At 41.0% G+C, this 16,501-nt stretch overlaps 1 protein-coding gene across 1 annotated transcript; it reads right to left on the reverse strand.

The window, feature by feature from the left end:
* Nucleotides 1-2,083: 2,083 nt before the first annotated feature.
* LOC104490891 (guanine nucleotide-binding protein subunit alpha-14-like) lies at nt 2,084-16,176 on the reverse strand. Its single transcript, XM_010133241.1, is given in 8 exon segments — nt 2,084-2,274; nt 3,187-3,341; nt 4,550-4,677; nt 6,555-6,637; nt 6,640-6,701; nt 8,583-8,646; nt 8,649-8,849; nt 16,032-16,176. Coding segments are annotated over 8 exon segments (1,029 nt in total).
* Between the last annotated feature and the right edge of the window lie 325 nt (nt 16,177-16,501).

Raw genomic sequence — 16,501 nt, forward strand, 5'->3', positions numbered from 1 at the left:
GAGTAAAAGAATGTCCATGCCATTAATTTTTATTAAGTTGTCATCTCAGGATCCATACATCAAACGCTGAAACAAATGTGACTGCTGGAACAGGCATGGTGAGGTAGGACACTAGTAGGTGAAAAGGAAAAAAAGCTGAATGCATTTGAGTATTTCATATGGTCTCCTCTATCAAATCTGCTGCCCTAGGAAAAGTATTTTCATTGTTGTCTTTTCATGTGACTGGAGTTTCTTCTGGAATACAGAACTCCAGTATCTACAGTATCTACGACAAGAAGTGCTTTTGAATTATGTTTTGAGCAACAGCAGCTCGTTTAGGATGGCAGGTCTGAGCGTGGATGACACAGACAGGCGTGCTGGTTTATTCTGTGCTTTCTGTGACTCCCCCTTGGCTGCTTCTTGTTCAGCAAGTGGCACTGTACCCCGTACCTTATCCCAGGGAGAACTGCACTGTGCCATCAGGGTGGGTTACTGCTGTTCACCATGGCACTACTGGCACAACCTATAGGTCAGTGTCCGTACCTCTCGGGAAGACGTTAAAGCTGCGTAGGAACAGCCTTCTGCTGCTCATTCCAGCCCTAAAGAAAGAGCAAATGAATCCCATGCCCAAGCCAGCTCTGGATGTACTTTATTTTTTGTGCACTGCTGGACAAAAGAGAACTCTTCTGTTTAATATGTGAAACAGTAAACTTTTTAATAGTCAGTGACAGGTCAGGGTGTGCTTTTCACAGGACTAAATTCAACCTGGCTGAATACACAGAAGCACTATTCAAGCTGAAAAATCAATAGAACTTTTTTTTTTCTCTGTGCTGCATAGAAATTGCTATTTTATGCTGTTAGTAAAAATTATTGCTGTAATATTTCTTCTCGGAAAAAAAGGAATTTTAATGTACTTAAATACAAGAGAAACTCAGAACATCTTTTAGGCTAAATTACTGCTATATAACAGACTGTTCTACTAAAACACTCTCCTTACCAGTGTCGCTAGGTTAGCTGATCAAGTGCCAGTGACTAGTAAAAAAGGATTTCAAGATTGATTGCCCTAATGTCTCTATTATTTTGTGTGAGAATTATTGACCCAGTGAGGAATTCACTGAGCTATTACTGCTGCCGCAATCTTCAGCAGAGAGATTTGTACTTGGGCCGGGGGTGGAGGAGATGGGAAAATGGCTGGACATCTTCTAGAGGAGAGCAGAAGGGCTTTTCTGTGCTCTAACCCATGCAAAGTGACCCGTGAAGCTCAATGACAGGAAAATGCGAAGTGCAAAAAGTGTGTTATGTTAATGACTTAGAGGAGTTTAAGGTCAAGTTTTTGCAAGCAGCGGTGTATGATCTCTGCACTTCTGCGGCAGTGGACTCAGAACAATGGCTAAAAGCCTTGCTTTTCGAGAAATGCTTTCCTTCCCTTCAGAAAAGAGCAAATTCCAGGAACTGCCTAGAAGGTCTCAATCTGTTGTCCTTAACTGTGAAAGGTATTTTATTATTGTGAGGCACTTGACCAAAAAGGCATTGATATGCGCGGATCAACAATAATTAATCCTTTGTAATGATTCCTGGAACATTACTGGGTTTTGCCTATCAAGGCTACTGAGACACGCTTCTAAGAAGTGTGTAATGGGTTTGACCTAGTCTTTCAACGACATTGCTCAGAACAAGAATGTAAAAATGGCTAGCACCCTAAAACAACTTGTTTTTAAGGCATCACTGGTCGAAATTTTGTAAGCTATGATTCTAAATGCTAAGTAAATTAAAAAAAAAAGACAGGAAAAAGAATCTTTAAAAATACCATGTGGCCAGCAGTGTAGTTGTGTACATTCTTCTAAACATACTCAATTCCCACAGCTGTCCAAAAAATAACTCACAGGAAAAACTAATACGGGAAATAGGAAGACAATATTTTAAATGTATAGCTGAAAAGGTAAATTTTGAAACTAATTCTTTAAAGTTTGCTTAATCCCTACTTCTTCAATGAATATAAATCCTCCTCCCATTTCTGTAAATGGTATTTTAAAAGAAACCTTTTCTAATCCACGCGGGCCGTGCTATGAGTAAGCCACGCTGTGGCTGCAACCGTGTGTTTTCTTTAAACCAGGTTCAGCTCCCTCAGGTTTAATTGCAGGATTGTGTCCTTGACAGCAGCGAAGAGATGAAAAGAATATTTTCCATGTCTGGCACAAGCGAAGTGGGAATAGATTACTTTGTCCTTGTCTGGATTCTGAGCCTGGTGCAGCTTCTGAATGAAGTCTCTAGCAGCTTTGACATCTTGTTTAGGTCCTAGCCAAAAGCACAATTAGTGGTTTCAAGCAGTCAAAAGCTACAGGTCAAGGAAGAAACATATGGACAGTGTCTTAACAGGCTAATTGCGTGTTTAAATGTCAAATCAATGAGGCATACTCCCACGTCGGCATTTTCTCATTCATATGTTAGTGGAGCAAAAGCGGTTGCAACACTGCTTTCTAAAGTGTGTGGACTACGCTTGTTTCAGTGGGAAACCTTTCCGCTCTGAGTAATCTTTCACACGACTGAAAGCACCCCTCTGCTACGTTATTGTGCTACGTCAAAGAAACTGAATTTTCTGAAACGCGGAGCGAACAGGATTCTGGCCAGGAGAGGGGCACGTAGCTGTCACATCACTATAACCCTTTTCATTATTATTCATAGGATTCAACCTGATACATGAATTGGAGAATATAATACTGTGCTGAGCTGTGGAATACATCTGCGATTACTTTCATTGTTCTTCTGGCGACCTTAAGTATCAGAAACATTTGTTAAGAAATGCTTTTAGGGCTGCTTTCAGACTTACATACAGATAACATGTTAATAATAATGATTGCAAAACTATGCTGTGGGTTGGACTCATATTGCCAAGTTCTGCCTGTATCTTGTCTCTTGAGCTCGAAGATGAAGGTGGTGATTCTTCTCATAAATAAATAGTGATTCTACCACTCTAATCATGGCAGAATGGCTGCGAGGGAACTCTTCAGACTCTGTCCTCATGGTCCAGTAAAGAAGTTCTAGAAAAGCTCAGAAATCTAAGTTTGTCTTTTAAAAGATGGAGTAGAAAAGCATAGTTATTCAAATATATTGCATAATTCCACTTTCCATGTTAAATTTACTGAGGAAAAACTAACTGGTTTAGGTATGATTTTAACTTTGTGAAGATGGTGCAGAATAAATTCTTACCTGTGTAATCTGGAAAGTAACCGATGAGATGGGAATACATGATTTTCTCTTCTAGAAGATCTTTTTAATTTAAAAACAAAATCACAGAAGAATCCAGAAACCAGGGATATGTAATGATCGTTTTAAATAAGGCCTTGCTTTCTTCCATTCGATTCCACAGCACAAATTAATACGAAGTTACACTCTAGACAGCAGCATATACAAACCACATCTGCCAGAGATCATTCTTTTTGAAAGCTTTTTAAAAATATTTCTTTTATTCAGCACAACTGCATTGTGCCTGTTGATCATTACTCTTCATATTTTCTATACCTCTATTCACTGGAGTTTGGATCACGCCAGGAACGGCATGTCAAGATGTGTAATCAAGCCTTAAGAATAGAAATTACTTGAATTCCTCTGTGAGATAGCGAGCAGCCATGAATTGCTGCTCCATAAAAAGCCTCTTCTGACCTCAGTGAGAGCTGAAGCAGAGTGGATCAGGTCAAGTATCTGTCATTGACATGCGGTAACACAGCTAAAGGACAAGAGCATGTATGCTCATCTATACAGGTAAAAAAGTCTGTCCATTTGAAGAGGGATAATGTCGGAAGGGAGCATAATGAAATGTTCAGAGCAGTGAAAGGGAAAGAAAATTACAGGCATTGTATTCATTCATGCATCGAAGGATGAGAGGGAAACTTTGAAAAATCTATCGCAGCTACAGAGGATGTTGTGACACTGCAGCAAGCGAAGAGTTCCGACAATCTGTGAAAGTGACGTGTAAGGGCTTGGGTACTTTAGGATCCAAAGGGTATTAAGAGTTTTTGAAGGACAGTTGAAGAATGCTCGTACTGCAAGATTTAAAGCAACCACTACTGAAAGTAACGCAGTTCCACTAATAGGCTTCTCCTTAATTGCCTGCTGTTTTCTCTTTTGATCCTTCTCTACAACATCTGGCTACTGCTACCCTAGTACAGATGGGAGAACTTGTGTTTTCTAACCCTGGGAAGGAGGTAAACATTAAGTTACTTTGTTTCAATTTTCCTTAATTAAGCATAGGTTACTTCTGAAATATCAGACACTTAACAATTGAACAAAACCCCCAAAAACTACCTCAGCCATCTGTACTACTTAAGATATATGGCTGGTACTCAAATTCTCAAACATTTGACGTGGCTTAAGTGATGTAAAACGTTTTTAAATCATGTTTGTCTTCTAAGGTACAGTTCACTTTTACTAATTTTAAAATGGCTTCGGGACTGCTTGAAGAGTTTGTTAATGAAATTCTAGTATTTGCAGATGCTGTTGTGAAGATGTGAATGCTGTCTGTCTTAGAACGCATGCATCTTTTTCTGTACCTTCTACACCCCCACTCCTTACCTCATTGTCACATTCTGCCAAGACTTGATCATACTCACTTAATAGAACTACGCCAATGATGGAAGCAATGCTTCCGACACAATGGACCCACCTCCTTTGTTCTGACCTTTGGACACCTCCATCCACCACCTGTTGAACAGAAATACCGTCAACTTATTAGTCATTTTCATAAGATACTTCTTTAAGTATATCCCAGCTCCTTATAATGGGTCACCCATCTGAGATACCTTGAACTCTGAAAGGAGGATCTTAACACTGTATGTTCTGGTTAGTATTTAAACTTGATTCATTTGCTATAGTGCTACAACTTTCGCTGTTCTTTAGTGTTGTGGGTTAGTCCTGGTGGGCACCTAGGCACAACACAGCCCCCCCTACACACATTGTGGACGGATAGGGGGAGAGGAAATAAAGAGTAAAAGCAAAGCAAGAAAACTTAGGGTAGAGATTAAAAAAAATACATAGTTCAATAGGTGAAGGATAAGTGGAAGAAGAGATAAAACAAGTGGTGCAAAAGCAGTGCCTCACCACCTCCTGTGGGTAAGCTGATGCCCAGCCAACCCCTGAGAAAAAGAGGGCCAACCTCCACAGAGCTCCCTCTTTTCACTGTTACCACTAAGCATGGTGTTACATGGGGTGAAATATGTCTTTGGTTAGGTCAGGTCATCCGCCTGGCTGTGTCCCCTCCCAACCTCTCATCCCCACCCCCCCAGTTCACTGGGGGGCAGAGAAACAGAGAAGACTGTGGTGTGTGCAAACACTACAGCAAAGTCTGAGACACTAGTGTGTTTTCAGTAGTGTTTTGATTACAAATCTAAAACCCACACAGCACTGTACCAGCTGCTGTGAAGAAAATTAACTTCGTCCTACCAAGCCCAGTACAAGTGTGTAAGCCACTCGAGGCACAACAAAAAACATGATGTTGAGGTTTTTTTCTGTGTTGGTAGAAGTTTTAGCAAAGACAGATATGAAAATACTGTTTTGTTTCCTCACAGACTCCAAAAATCTTCCTTGCCCCCTCTCCCCCAAATACCCCAGAGCAGTCATATCTCACTGCTCAAAACACTCAAGATGTTCACAAATATCTTTTAGCTCCACATCAAATTTCTGTGGTTTTCCAGGCAGCTCAGTCAGTCACTCACATCGTTTTATCCAGATCAAAGTGTTCCCTGGAACATGCCATTTTCCAGGAAGAAACAACCAATCAACGAAATCACAGTTAGGGTAGTTTGACCGTGTGTTGTTACCGGAGCGGATTCTAGTTCTGTGTGGTAACTGCAGGCAGGTGTTTTTGTTCGTGATGAAATAGGTGCCTTTGTGGAAGAACAACTAAAATCATGCTAGTGTGAATTCTCCAGTTTTGAAATTAAAAGAAAAAGTGCTTTCCCTTAGAAAATTGCTACCGCCACCTGTTGCAAAAGCTTGTGTAGTTCCAGGTAACGTAATTTTAACGGGCTTCTCAGAATATTTCAACTTCATGAGTACGTTTGTTTCTCTTAATTTGGCTGAACATGATTTTTTTAAATATATTATATGGCAGGAGGAATAGCAGTATCTGTAGTTGTGACCCTCTACATTTTTTCTTTTTCCCCTTCTCCTCCCCTCGGTGTTTCCAGCTCCCTTCCCTAGCTCTACCTAACTGAAAGCTCTGGACCCACTGGAGAACTTCAGCGTCTCTGTTTGTTAGGGCTCTCTGCTCCAAACAAGCAGTTACAGGTGGGAGGCAGGCGCTGGAATTAAACTGCGTTGTGGCAGCAGCACTCTTGTTTTCACACACACCTTGCTTCTGCACGCCTGCCCCCCACCCCCGCAGCAGTTCAGAACACACGGTGATTGTGCTGCTTGAGTTGAAAAGCTTTTTTTAATGTTATGTATATTTTAAAAGCAATGTTTTGAAACAGCACTCGGGTTACTGTATTAACTCTGGAGAGGGCTGGAAACACGTGAAACAATCATTCAATGCAAAGCTTAGAGGTAGAATTGCAGCAGCTACGTCCACCATTATGTACTGAATCACTTGCTTACCCAAACACAGTATTTTCCAAATCAAAGGGATACTCGTTAATTCCCGTCATTGGCACTCGTACTCTTGGGTATCTTGCTGAGTTGGCACAAATGATGGCGTAGCAGTGCAGCCAAGGTCAGTAAGATGGTACCTGAAAAGTTAAATAATGACAAAACCAAGATTAATGCATGATCTTAAATTAACCACCTTGATTTCAAAACCAGTCACAGAAATGATCCCGTAAGAGCAGCTAACCATAGGTTCTGCAGTGCATGGCCTTAGCACAGCTGTTGATGGCATAAAACCAGTTTCACAGGGCTCTTGTCCTTTTCATGGCTAGGTGAAACTCCAGGATGACACTCCTGTGCTGCAGTAAACGATCAGTGTTCGAGCCAGGCACCAAGAACCGATGCCTACCATGTATTTTCCCACCACTAGAAGGCAACGTTCGATCACCCGAAATCTGAACGAGGCATCCAGAAAGTGTGAGGTGTCTTCTGCACCATCACACAATGCTTTGCTGTTTCAAACCTTTATCTCAGCACCAGCTCTCCCCCTTTTTTGGTGGAAAGCATGTTGACATAGTCTCCCCCTGCTGCCCAAACATCCCTCAAATCCGGGCTCCAAAGTCAGAAATACAATTAATATTATCACTTAGAAAAGATTTCTCTCAAGAAAATTCCTCCTCTTCAGTAGTGTAGCGAATTGTTATTGAGATCTCAGTTGTAATTAACAGTAAAAGGAAGATTTAATTAAATTTAAAATAAAACTGATCTTCAGTTGTGGCTGATTCCTTAGAAAATGAGGCTGCAGTGGACCCTTACAACTGGCATCCTTCTTCTCCAGTGTAGGATTATTTAAGAACAAGACAGACAAACATCTGCTGAAAACGGTATCTCTTCACACACAGAACAGAATGCCTGTGCGTAAAGATTCTGAGTTACAGTTCACCATAAATGACTAAACTAAATGTTCTCTGCTGAAATTTAACCCTGTTACTTTTCAGCCTTGGCAAAAACAGTAGTATAAATTTTCTCTCCTTATGAAACTTTTTTTCACGATTAAGTTCTTTGAAAACATCTGTAGTACAGACTTACCTTAACTCTTACTTATATTCTAAAATTTTGATGTAACTGAACTGTCTGACCTGACTGCTTGTTGTCAGTATATTTTGTACAGCTGTTTTTCATGATTCCCCCATGGGAAACTCAGTTATTTACCAGCTGTGTTGACCTCAGAACTGTTATTTCAGAGACCCTGAAATTAGCTTCTTTCAGTGTTCCAGCTTAAAATTAGTTGTGTACCGCAGGCATAACGATTAAAATCAGAGTGAACCTATCTCTTTACTATGAGCCAGCAGAGTGCCCACGTGGCCAAGAAGACCAACGGCATCCTGGCACGTACCAGCACTGGTGTGGCCAGCAGGAGCAGGGCAGTGATTGTCCCCCTGTACTGGGCACTGGTGAGGCCACACCTCAAATCCTGGGTTCAGTTTTGGCTCCTCACTACAAGAAGGACATTGAGGTGCTGGAGCGTGTTCAGAGACGGGAAACAAAGTTGGTGGAGGGTCTGGAGAGCAAGTGTGGTGAGGACCAGCTGAGGGACCTGGAGGTGTTTAGTCTGGAGGAGAGAAGGCTGAGGGGAGACTTTATGACTCTCTGCAACTGCCTGAAAGGAGGCTGTTGTGAGGTGGGGGTTGGTCTCTTCTCCAAAGTAACAAGCGGCAGGACAAGAGGGAATGGCCTCAAGTTGCACCATGGGAGGTTTAAGTGGATATTAGGAAAAAATTCTTTACAGAAAGGGTGGTGGGGCACTGGCCCAGGCTGCCCAGGCAGCTGGTGGAGTCCCCATCCCTGGAGCTATTTAAAAGACTGTAGGTGTGATGGTCAAGGACATGGTTTAGTGGTGACATATTGGTGCTGGGTTAATGGTTGGGCTTGATGATCTTAACGATCTTTTCCAACCAAAATGGTTCTGTGATTAACCTCTTTAAATCTGGCTTGTCCTTGTAATGACACAGTGTACTGACTACTTGGCAGGACCTGAGAGCTGGTACTGCCTCCGTCTGCTTGAGCGTTGTTGAATTCCTGGATTTTCTTCTTGATTACTTCAAACTGTTTTCTTTCCAGCACTGCCACTTTATCCACTTCCACTTCTTTGATCATCTGAGCACTTGCCCAATCAATTAAACGATTACACTGTTGTGAGAAAGGATTGCTGTTAGCACGCAGTACACACTCTTCCCTTTCTTTCTTTGTGATTCTCTTCCCATCAACGATATTGAGCATCTCAATGGAACCTAGTTGAAAATAATCAGTTTTAATCCTTGAATGCATTTAATTTTTCAGGTCAAATGGCTGCTGTTGAATGGTTTAACCAATTTAGTCTTGCTAACTGTCATCCAGGTGCAATTTTTCTTTTTAAAATGGGACCTTGACAAAGACTAGAAGGAGCTCTAAACTAAACTTTAGGATCAATTGGTAGCAACGGTAACATTTCTAAAATTCTACACACTTCCTTTAGCACAGATGCTTTAGAGTTTGCCTATTGGTGTGGTTTGCTTGAGAACACACCAGAAGCTGACCTAGCATAAGCGGTCATCACACAGTGTGGAATTCCTCTGTTCGATCCTCTGTTCCATCTTCTGTTTAATGCTTGTCTCAGTGAGGTACAGCCAAGGTTCTGCTCTAGGAAAGAGATGCTTTTTCTTTGCTCTCTGCTGTTGAGTGTAAGAGGTAGTGCAAAGATAAATGTCAGGTTTGCTTTTAAGGTACAAAAGAATCTATCAATTATTCTGCGGCGAGTGACACAGCTCATTTGCTTGAGGGACGAGAGGCCATCCAGAGGGGTCCTGACAGGCTTGAGGAGTGGACCCAGGCAAACTTTATGGAGTTTTACAAGGCCCTGTGCCTGGGTCAAGGCAATCCCCAACATCAGCGTATAGAGGGGATGAATGGATGAGATCAGGCCTGTGGAGAAAGACTTGGGGATACTGGAGAATGGAAAATGAGACATGAGCCAGCAATGTGCACTTGCAACCCAGAAAACCAGTTGGATCTTGAGTTGCATCAAAAGAAGCGTAGCCAGCAGGTTGAGGGAGGTAAGTCTCCCTCTTGGCTCTCAACAAGACCTGACCTGGAGTACTGCCTCCAGCCCTGGTGTTCCCAGTACAAGAAAGACATGGACCTGTTGGAGCAGGTCCAGAGGAGGGCCACAGAAGTGATCATCAAGGGATGGAATACCTCTCCTATGAAGAAAGGCTGAGAGAGTTGGAGCTGCTCAGCCTGAAGACAAGGTGGCTCAGGGGAGACCTTACTGTGGCCTTTTAAAACTGAAAGGAAGCTTATAAGAAAGATGGAGAAAGGTATTTTTATCTGGGCCTGCAGTGAAAGGACACGGCACGATGGTTTTTAACTGAAAGTGGGTAGATTCAGCTTGGACATATGGGAAAAATTTTTTATAAAGAGGGTGGTGAGACTGTGGAACAGGTTGCCTAGAGGAGCTGTGGATGCCCCATCCGTAGAGGTGTTGAAGGTCAGGTTGGATGGGGCTTTGAACAACCTGACCCAATGAAAAATATCCCTGACCACGACAGGGGGACAGGAACTAGATCGCCTTTGAAGGTCCCTTCCAACCCAAACCATTGTATGATTGAAATCTCTTCTGTAACTGTTCAGCTGGGTACATACCGATGTTTGCTAATACCTTCAGAGCTCTTGAAAGCATTGTTTTAATAAATGAATGATTTAGTGTTTGGAATATAACAGATTGGTGACTATAAATTCAGTTGGCCAACGCTTTGCACAGTACATTGTTAGGTATCACCTGGATTTTAACATACATCCTCTTTAAAAACAAAATAAGGTTTCTTCCCTATCTCTTATTTAAGCCTGGGAGACTCACAAAGAGCAATGCTGTATACAGATCTGTGAATTCTTGGGTCTGAACTGGAAAATCTGAATAATGGTAGACCTGTTAATCTAGTAATTAAAAATGAGATAAGTATTAATCAGAAAACAGGACTTATGTAGTTATGGGGTCTTTAACTTATCATGGGCAACTGCAAAACTGTGTAACATAGAGCCTAATGCCTCGAAAGCAACTTCTTGCTTGTTCAAATTGATTTTAAATATTGTAAGTAAGTCTTGAAAGTGTTGTAAGTACACTACTCTTCTGAGTTCTCACATGAACGACTTACAGCGCAGTCATAATGCCTGGGTAAGTTCTCCATTATTGGAGTTATCTTGGATTTTACAGGTATTCTGTTACACAAAACCAAATGCCAAGTGTTCTGATTCTTAGTAAAACTGATTTTCTTTTTTTAAAGATCAGCTAAAAGCTGTAAACATAACTGTTAATGCTGTGAATTGTTAATTGATGTAAGATAGTTTAAAATGCACCATGGTATAAATATGCCTGTTTTAGTATTCCTTGTAGATTCTTTACAAATATAATGCAACCCACACTGGTTTTTTTACCTTAATTTTACACAGCATAACTATGTTAGCGGGACAGGTAATATGGTCTATTGAATACATTTTTCTGTTCTGTAACTGTTACATCCTGTGTTCATGCTGATCTAGAACAGTGTAGGAAGAGCTTTACATGTGACCGATACTTTATTTAGGCACTGTACAGGAGACCCTGTGTCCTGGCAGCAACTTTTCTCCGTATCTTCTGTCTGACCTGGTTAAAGATGTGCAGAATCATTGGATTATCAGTAACTCCCCCTTCAGTTCACTAAGGTCGTGGAACGGTTACACCCTTTTCTAGAGGAGAGAGCAGGCGCCAACATGCAAATGCCCATCACGGCATTTTGACTGGGGTTGACTCAGTCTTCATTCCATGATAAAATTTTGCAGGTGAGTAGGAGGGCTTCGAGTAATTGTAACTGCAAAACCACTTCTGGTGTTGGGACCCTGTGAAAAGAGGTATTTCCTAAGTGTCTACATCTGCCAACTTCAGTCCCCTTATGTGGCTAAGTGCCATGAGACATCAGGGAAAATCCGTGCTGGGATAGTACTTTGGGTTAATCTTCCATTTCACAGTGTGTATGTAACAGATAGGGTTCAACACTGAACAGCTAGTCTCACACTCGTAATAAAAAAAAAATAATCCTACGATGAAGTGAAAAATTGTTTAAAGCACCAAATGATTTTAGTATCATTCCATGGGTATGCCTTCCTCATCCTCAGTAAACAGGCACATTAGTAATAAAAACCGCTTTTGGAATGAATTATGAGTGAAAAGCAAGATCGTGAAAACAAGATGCAGAAAATTGCACTTTCCTTAAAATGCAGTCTTCGGGATCAGTCAGTAACGAGTAATCTTAGGAGACAGTGTACAGTAATCCAGCCTGGATGTGACAGAAAAGGTGATGGATTAAACTTGAAACACGCTCTGAGATGTTCTTAGAAGCAGCTGAAACTTTCAAACTGGGCAGCGAGACAGTCCTGAATTTTTTACACTGGGAAATAACCAGTGTTTTAACTGAAAGGGAGAGGCTGCAGGGTTCTGTGTGAGTGTGTGTGACAATTTATCACTAGCAGCGACCATTCATCGTCAGGAACAACCAGACCAACGCCGGCTATTTCAGCCTCTGACTACGGTAAGGATTGAAGTAAATACTTTTCTACAAAATTCTGTCGACATGATGAAACTTACCAATGTAAAAAAGGATTATATTTGCAAAGGGATTGCTTGTTTTACATCTAGTTTTAAGTAATCCTAACTGTCAGACACTGGTGTTAGCTAGCTGTAGCTTAGTTGCAGATATTATGTATTGCAGTCACAGTCAACACAAATGTTAGTTACAGCCAAACTGAATGTGCAAGCCATGGCAAAACTAAGTAACCCTCCAGACTTCATACACAGCTCTTCCAGTACGCAACAAGAACCAGTTCTCCTACTCAGGACATTCTTTTTTAAAAACTGTGGTACCTAACCCACTGAAGAGCTCCTGCTGATGGCTGAAAAGAAACAGGCTTTGAATCTGTCACAAACTGTGAAAGCTAAATGGATTTTCTAACTGGCTGTAGTTCCGTAGGCTGGTTTGGCTCCTGATAAAATGTTTAAATGTCCTTTTCTCCCCCTCTGGTTAAACACTGTGAAGGGTAGCTGAATGATGTAAGATGACTCACAGGATGTTTGTTATTTTGCTGTAGAAGCCCACCACTAGGAATTCTAGAAAAGAGTTATTAACTCTTGTCAACACTTGTTAATGAGCTTCCATTTTAACGAGTATCTTCTGGCCTTGACAAACAGCATACCAAGAAGGCAGTTTAAATATCATGAAACTTTATAATGGGATTTTGGCAAGAAGTGGACCTCGGTGTTTCAAGTGGACTGGGTCATATTTTAAAAAACTTTCCTCTGCAACTTGGTAGAATGCTGGAAATTTAGTTTTCATTTCCCTCAAAGCAAGAGTGGAATGTTGTAGAATTCTCACTGACCACTAAGAAGTAAGAGGTGCTGGGGGAATATTCAGCATTGTAATACATGAGCAGTAGGTGCTTTACAGAAAGAACAGAAAGGGCTCACTGACGGGACAAGAAAACAAAACAAAAAATCTGTCACTGCAGACAGAACCACGGAACAAAAAGGGGAAATGCAAAACACCACAAGCATGTGTTAACAACCTCAGTTGTTGGCTTAATTTTTTTTAATGAAATACAAGCAACAAACGAGTTCCAGAATTAATTCTGAATACAGCAGAAGTAAGAGAATTTAGTTGTTGATTAAAAAACAAAACAAAACCCCCAAAAATGAACAAAAAAAGCCACCCCAAAAGAAGTCCAGAACACAAACCTCATGATCCTGGAAGGAAAACTGATCACGTATGACAAAGAGAGTGGCAAAACTGTTTGGCAAATACCTTCAAAAACCTGGGTCTAAGACACTTAGATTACTAAAAATTTATTAGTCTATTAAAAATCTGTTACATTATTCTCCACTGGAAATCAATTCTGTAACTGAAGGGCATCTGATCCTGTATAACAAGCAACGCTTCAAGGTTCAATTGTTAATCTGTTTTCAGAGAACAGAAATACCAAAAAGGGACGAAATAATCAAGAGGCATCTCAAATATGCCCTTTTCACTTCACAGAGTAATACCGCTGGGTAAAAGCAGCTTTCTCAGCTTCTAAAATTAGCTATACAATTACCTATGATTGGTTTGTTTATATATTTTGCGTACAGGAGGAACGGAATATGAACAAGCCTCCCTTGAAACTAAGGAAGAGGAAGCTAGCAACTGGCTGAGCCTACATGGGATGTGTACACTGGTGCTTCTACTGGCATCTCCTAATTACCATCAGAGAAAGAGACAGAAGTTAAATATAGGAGGCTTGGTTTCGAGTTCCAAGTGAAAGAACACTTTGGAAGAGGGCAATTAAGGAAGGTGAAAAGAGCGAGGGAACTAAATGACTAAATATTCAGTTTCAATAGTCCATTGTTCTACGGCTATGGAAAGATACCTGGTCATAGTCTGGATCACTCCACAGAGGCAGCAGATTAAGCTGGAGATAAAAATTTTACAAATTAAAATAACTAACTGATACCATCCTGGTTGTGCACCCACCGCTTACCATAAGCTTTGATTGCATCTCTTACTGGGTCTATTCCGTCTGCCACACACGGGCTGTAGTAGATTCTTTCTCTAAATTTCCACTCCCGTCTAGGAGAGGAGCAGGACACCAGTGAGCCAGGCAAGACTCAGCAGTGCAGCTGTCACAATCCTGGGCCAAGCCACCACCCAGATCGTAATGGCAACACAAATTTTTTGTCAGAGACCTGACTGAGAAGAAGACCTGGCAGTCAGGTCTTATGTAAAACTTAATGGATTACCCTTAAAAAACCATGGGATAATCACAAAATGTTTGTTTTCTTCTACACAAAATGGAACAGCTTGCAGTTAATCTTTCTGTATTTGCCTTTTGTTAAATTATGAGTGAGAGTGCATCCACGTGTACGTACGTGTAAATGGTGGTCCAGTTTTCTTCAGATTTGGTGTGCGTTATTACATACACACAGCCCAGAACCATGTACACAAATAAATATAAATATGGAGGGACACAAACACACAATTTGTGGCTTCCAAACCTCATTTTCCAACACTTCTGGTTTACATGGGGAAGGGAAATCCCAAAACTATCAGTACTACATCACCAGATATAATCAAGCGACATAAGTTTTCCAAAACAAACAAATGAACAACGACAACAAAAAATCACAGAGAGGAATGAGAGCACACGAGAAGTGTGAAGGGCACAAGAACCGGTTACACTTTGTTTTACATGACAAGGCCACAAGTGATATTGCGTTACTTTTGCTTCTCAACACACCCTTTAAGAGTGTTGTGGACTATCTGAGAGTCCACGGACAAAAATCAAAGCACCAACATATAAAAGGGCACAGTTATTTAATCCAAACACAAGAAAAGATAATAACTGCCTTAAAAAAAAAGGAAAAAAAGAAGAAAAAGGAGAGTAAAGGAGAAAAAAGGAGAGCTGCCAGCTGCTGTCACTGCAGTGGAAGACGGAAAAACCCTTCTGTCTGATCACAGCAGATAGATAGCACAAAGCGGTAACGGTAAAGCCCTGGAAGAGAGCGTGCAAGGCAGCTCGTGTTACTGGAGAACTTGAAGAACTAGTTACATGAGTACGAAGATTTAAATCACTGGAGTGATGTTGCTGTGGAAGGGGATGTAAATAAATGAACTCAGGAGTCTCTACCCAAATAGGAAAAAAAACATTTCTTAAGAGATTGTTCCTACCTTTCTTTTTTTCCCCCCAAATGGAATATCAGCTAGTAATATTTTCTCCTAGACATTTCAGATCTTTACGATCTGGTATTTATGACTGATCAAAACAAGAAGTTACAGTCCCACACTATTTCCTTAACCTATGAACGCTGGAAGTTTAGAACTCCATGACTTTTTTTTAAATTATTTTTATTTTTTCATTTTTTTCACAATCCACCTTTGGATTGTGACGGTTTCCCTGTCTCCTGAGTCTAGCTTTTAATATATTCAGAGACAAAAATTGTCTTGATGGATTTGGGTTTTTTTTTTTTTATCTGAGTTCTGACTGAAATGACATGACATGAAATGCATTAAAATGAAGGTACCAGTTCTCTAGTGAAAACACCACATAGTGCGTGTTCTGATTAACTCAGTATACAGGGAAATATGAAATAATTATTTAAGTAAAAGTGCATTTTTAAGAACATTTAGGCCTCAACTGGCAATAGTCTAAATATGCTTTATATTCCCCCAAATGTATCTTAGTATACGAGATTATCATCTCAGTCCTTAGGATTAACGTTTTATTTATACTGCACTACATATTAGGCCCGTTCTTCCAAACTTCTCCCCTCTTCTCTTCTGAAATAATAAATCAACCATCACTGTGAAGTAACACAGCGCTTCAATTTCTAAAAACTTTTAAACGCAGGAAGTCCCAGGCATCTCAGAGTATCTGACCGTCTGCTTTCCCAGATTTCCAGTCCATATTTGTAGACACAGTTAGTGCTCTCTGGACTAAAATGAACCCCGGGTCTTTTGATGTTCGGCCATGACTGAGGACTGGTTTTGAGGACAATGTCCTTGGAAGTGCATGCTTTCCCATCGAGCCAAGCCGCTTGGCTGTCTGATTTCCTTGCTCAGTGCATTCCTTGGGTATTATTACAGTGCTTCAAGTAGCATCACAAGGGAACATCACGTTGTACAGCAGGTGAACGCTGCCAGGTATCACACGTCTCTGCCCACAGGGGTTGCGTTCAAAAGACACTTCAGACACGCCACAGCATCAGTACCGGCCATGAGAGCGTGGCTTCAGACTTACCCCATTCTGAAAGGCTTCCTCCCACCTCCTTCAGCTCACGTAAGGTACCAGATGCACCGGTCAGCAGAAAAGCAAGTGAAGCTGACTGAAAAATGCAAACGTTACTGAT

The sequence above is a fragment of the Buceros rhinoceros genome, unplaced genomic scaffold, assembly GCF_000710305.1.
Source record: "Buceros rhinoceros silvestris isolate BGI_N320 unplaced genomic scaffold, ASM71030v1 scaffold5883, whole genome shotgun sequence".
Classification (NCBI taxonomy): Eukaryota; Metazoa; Chordata; class Aves; order Bucerotiformes; family Bucerotidae; genus Buceros; species Buceros rhinoceros.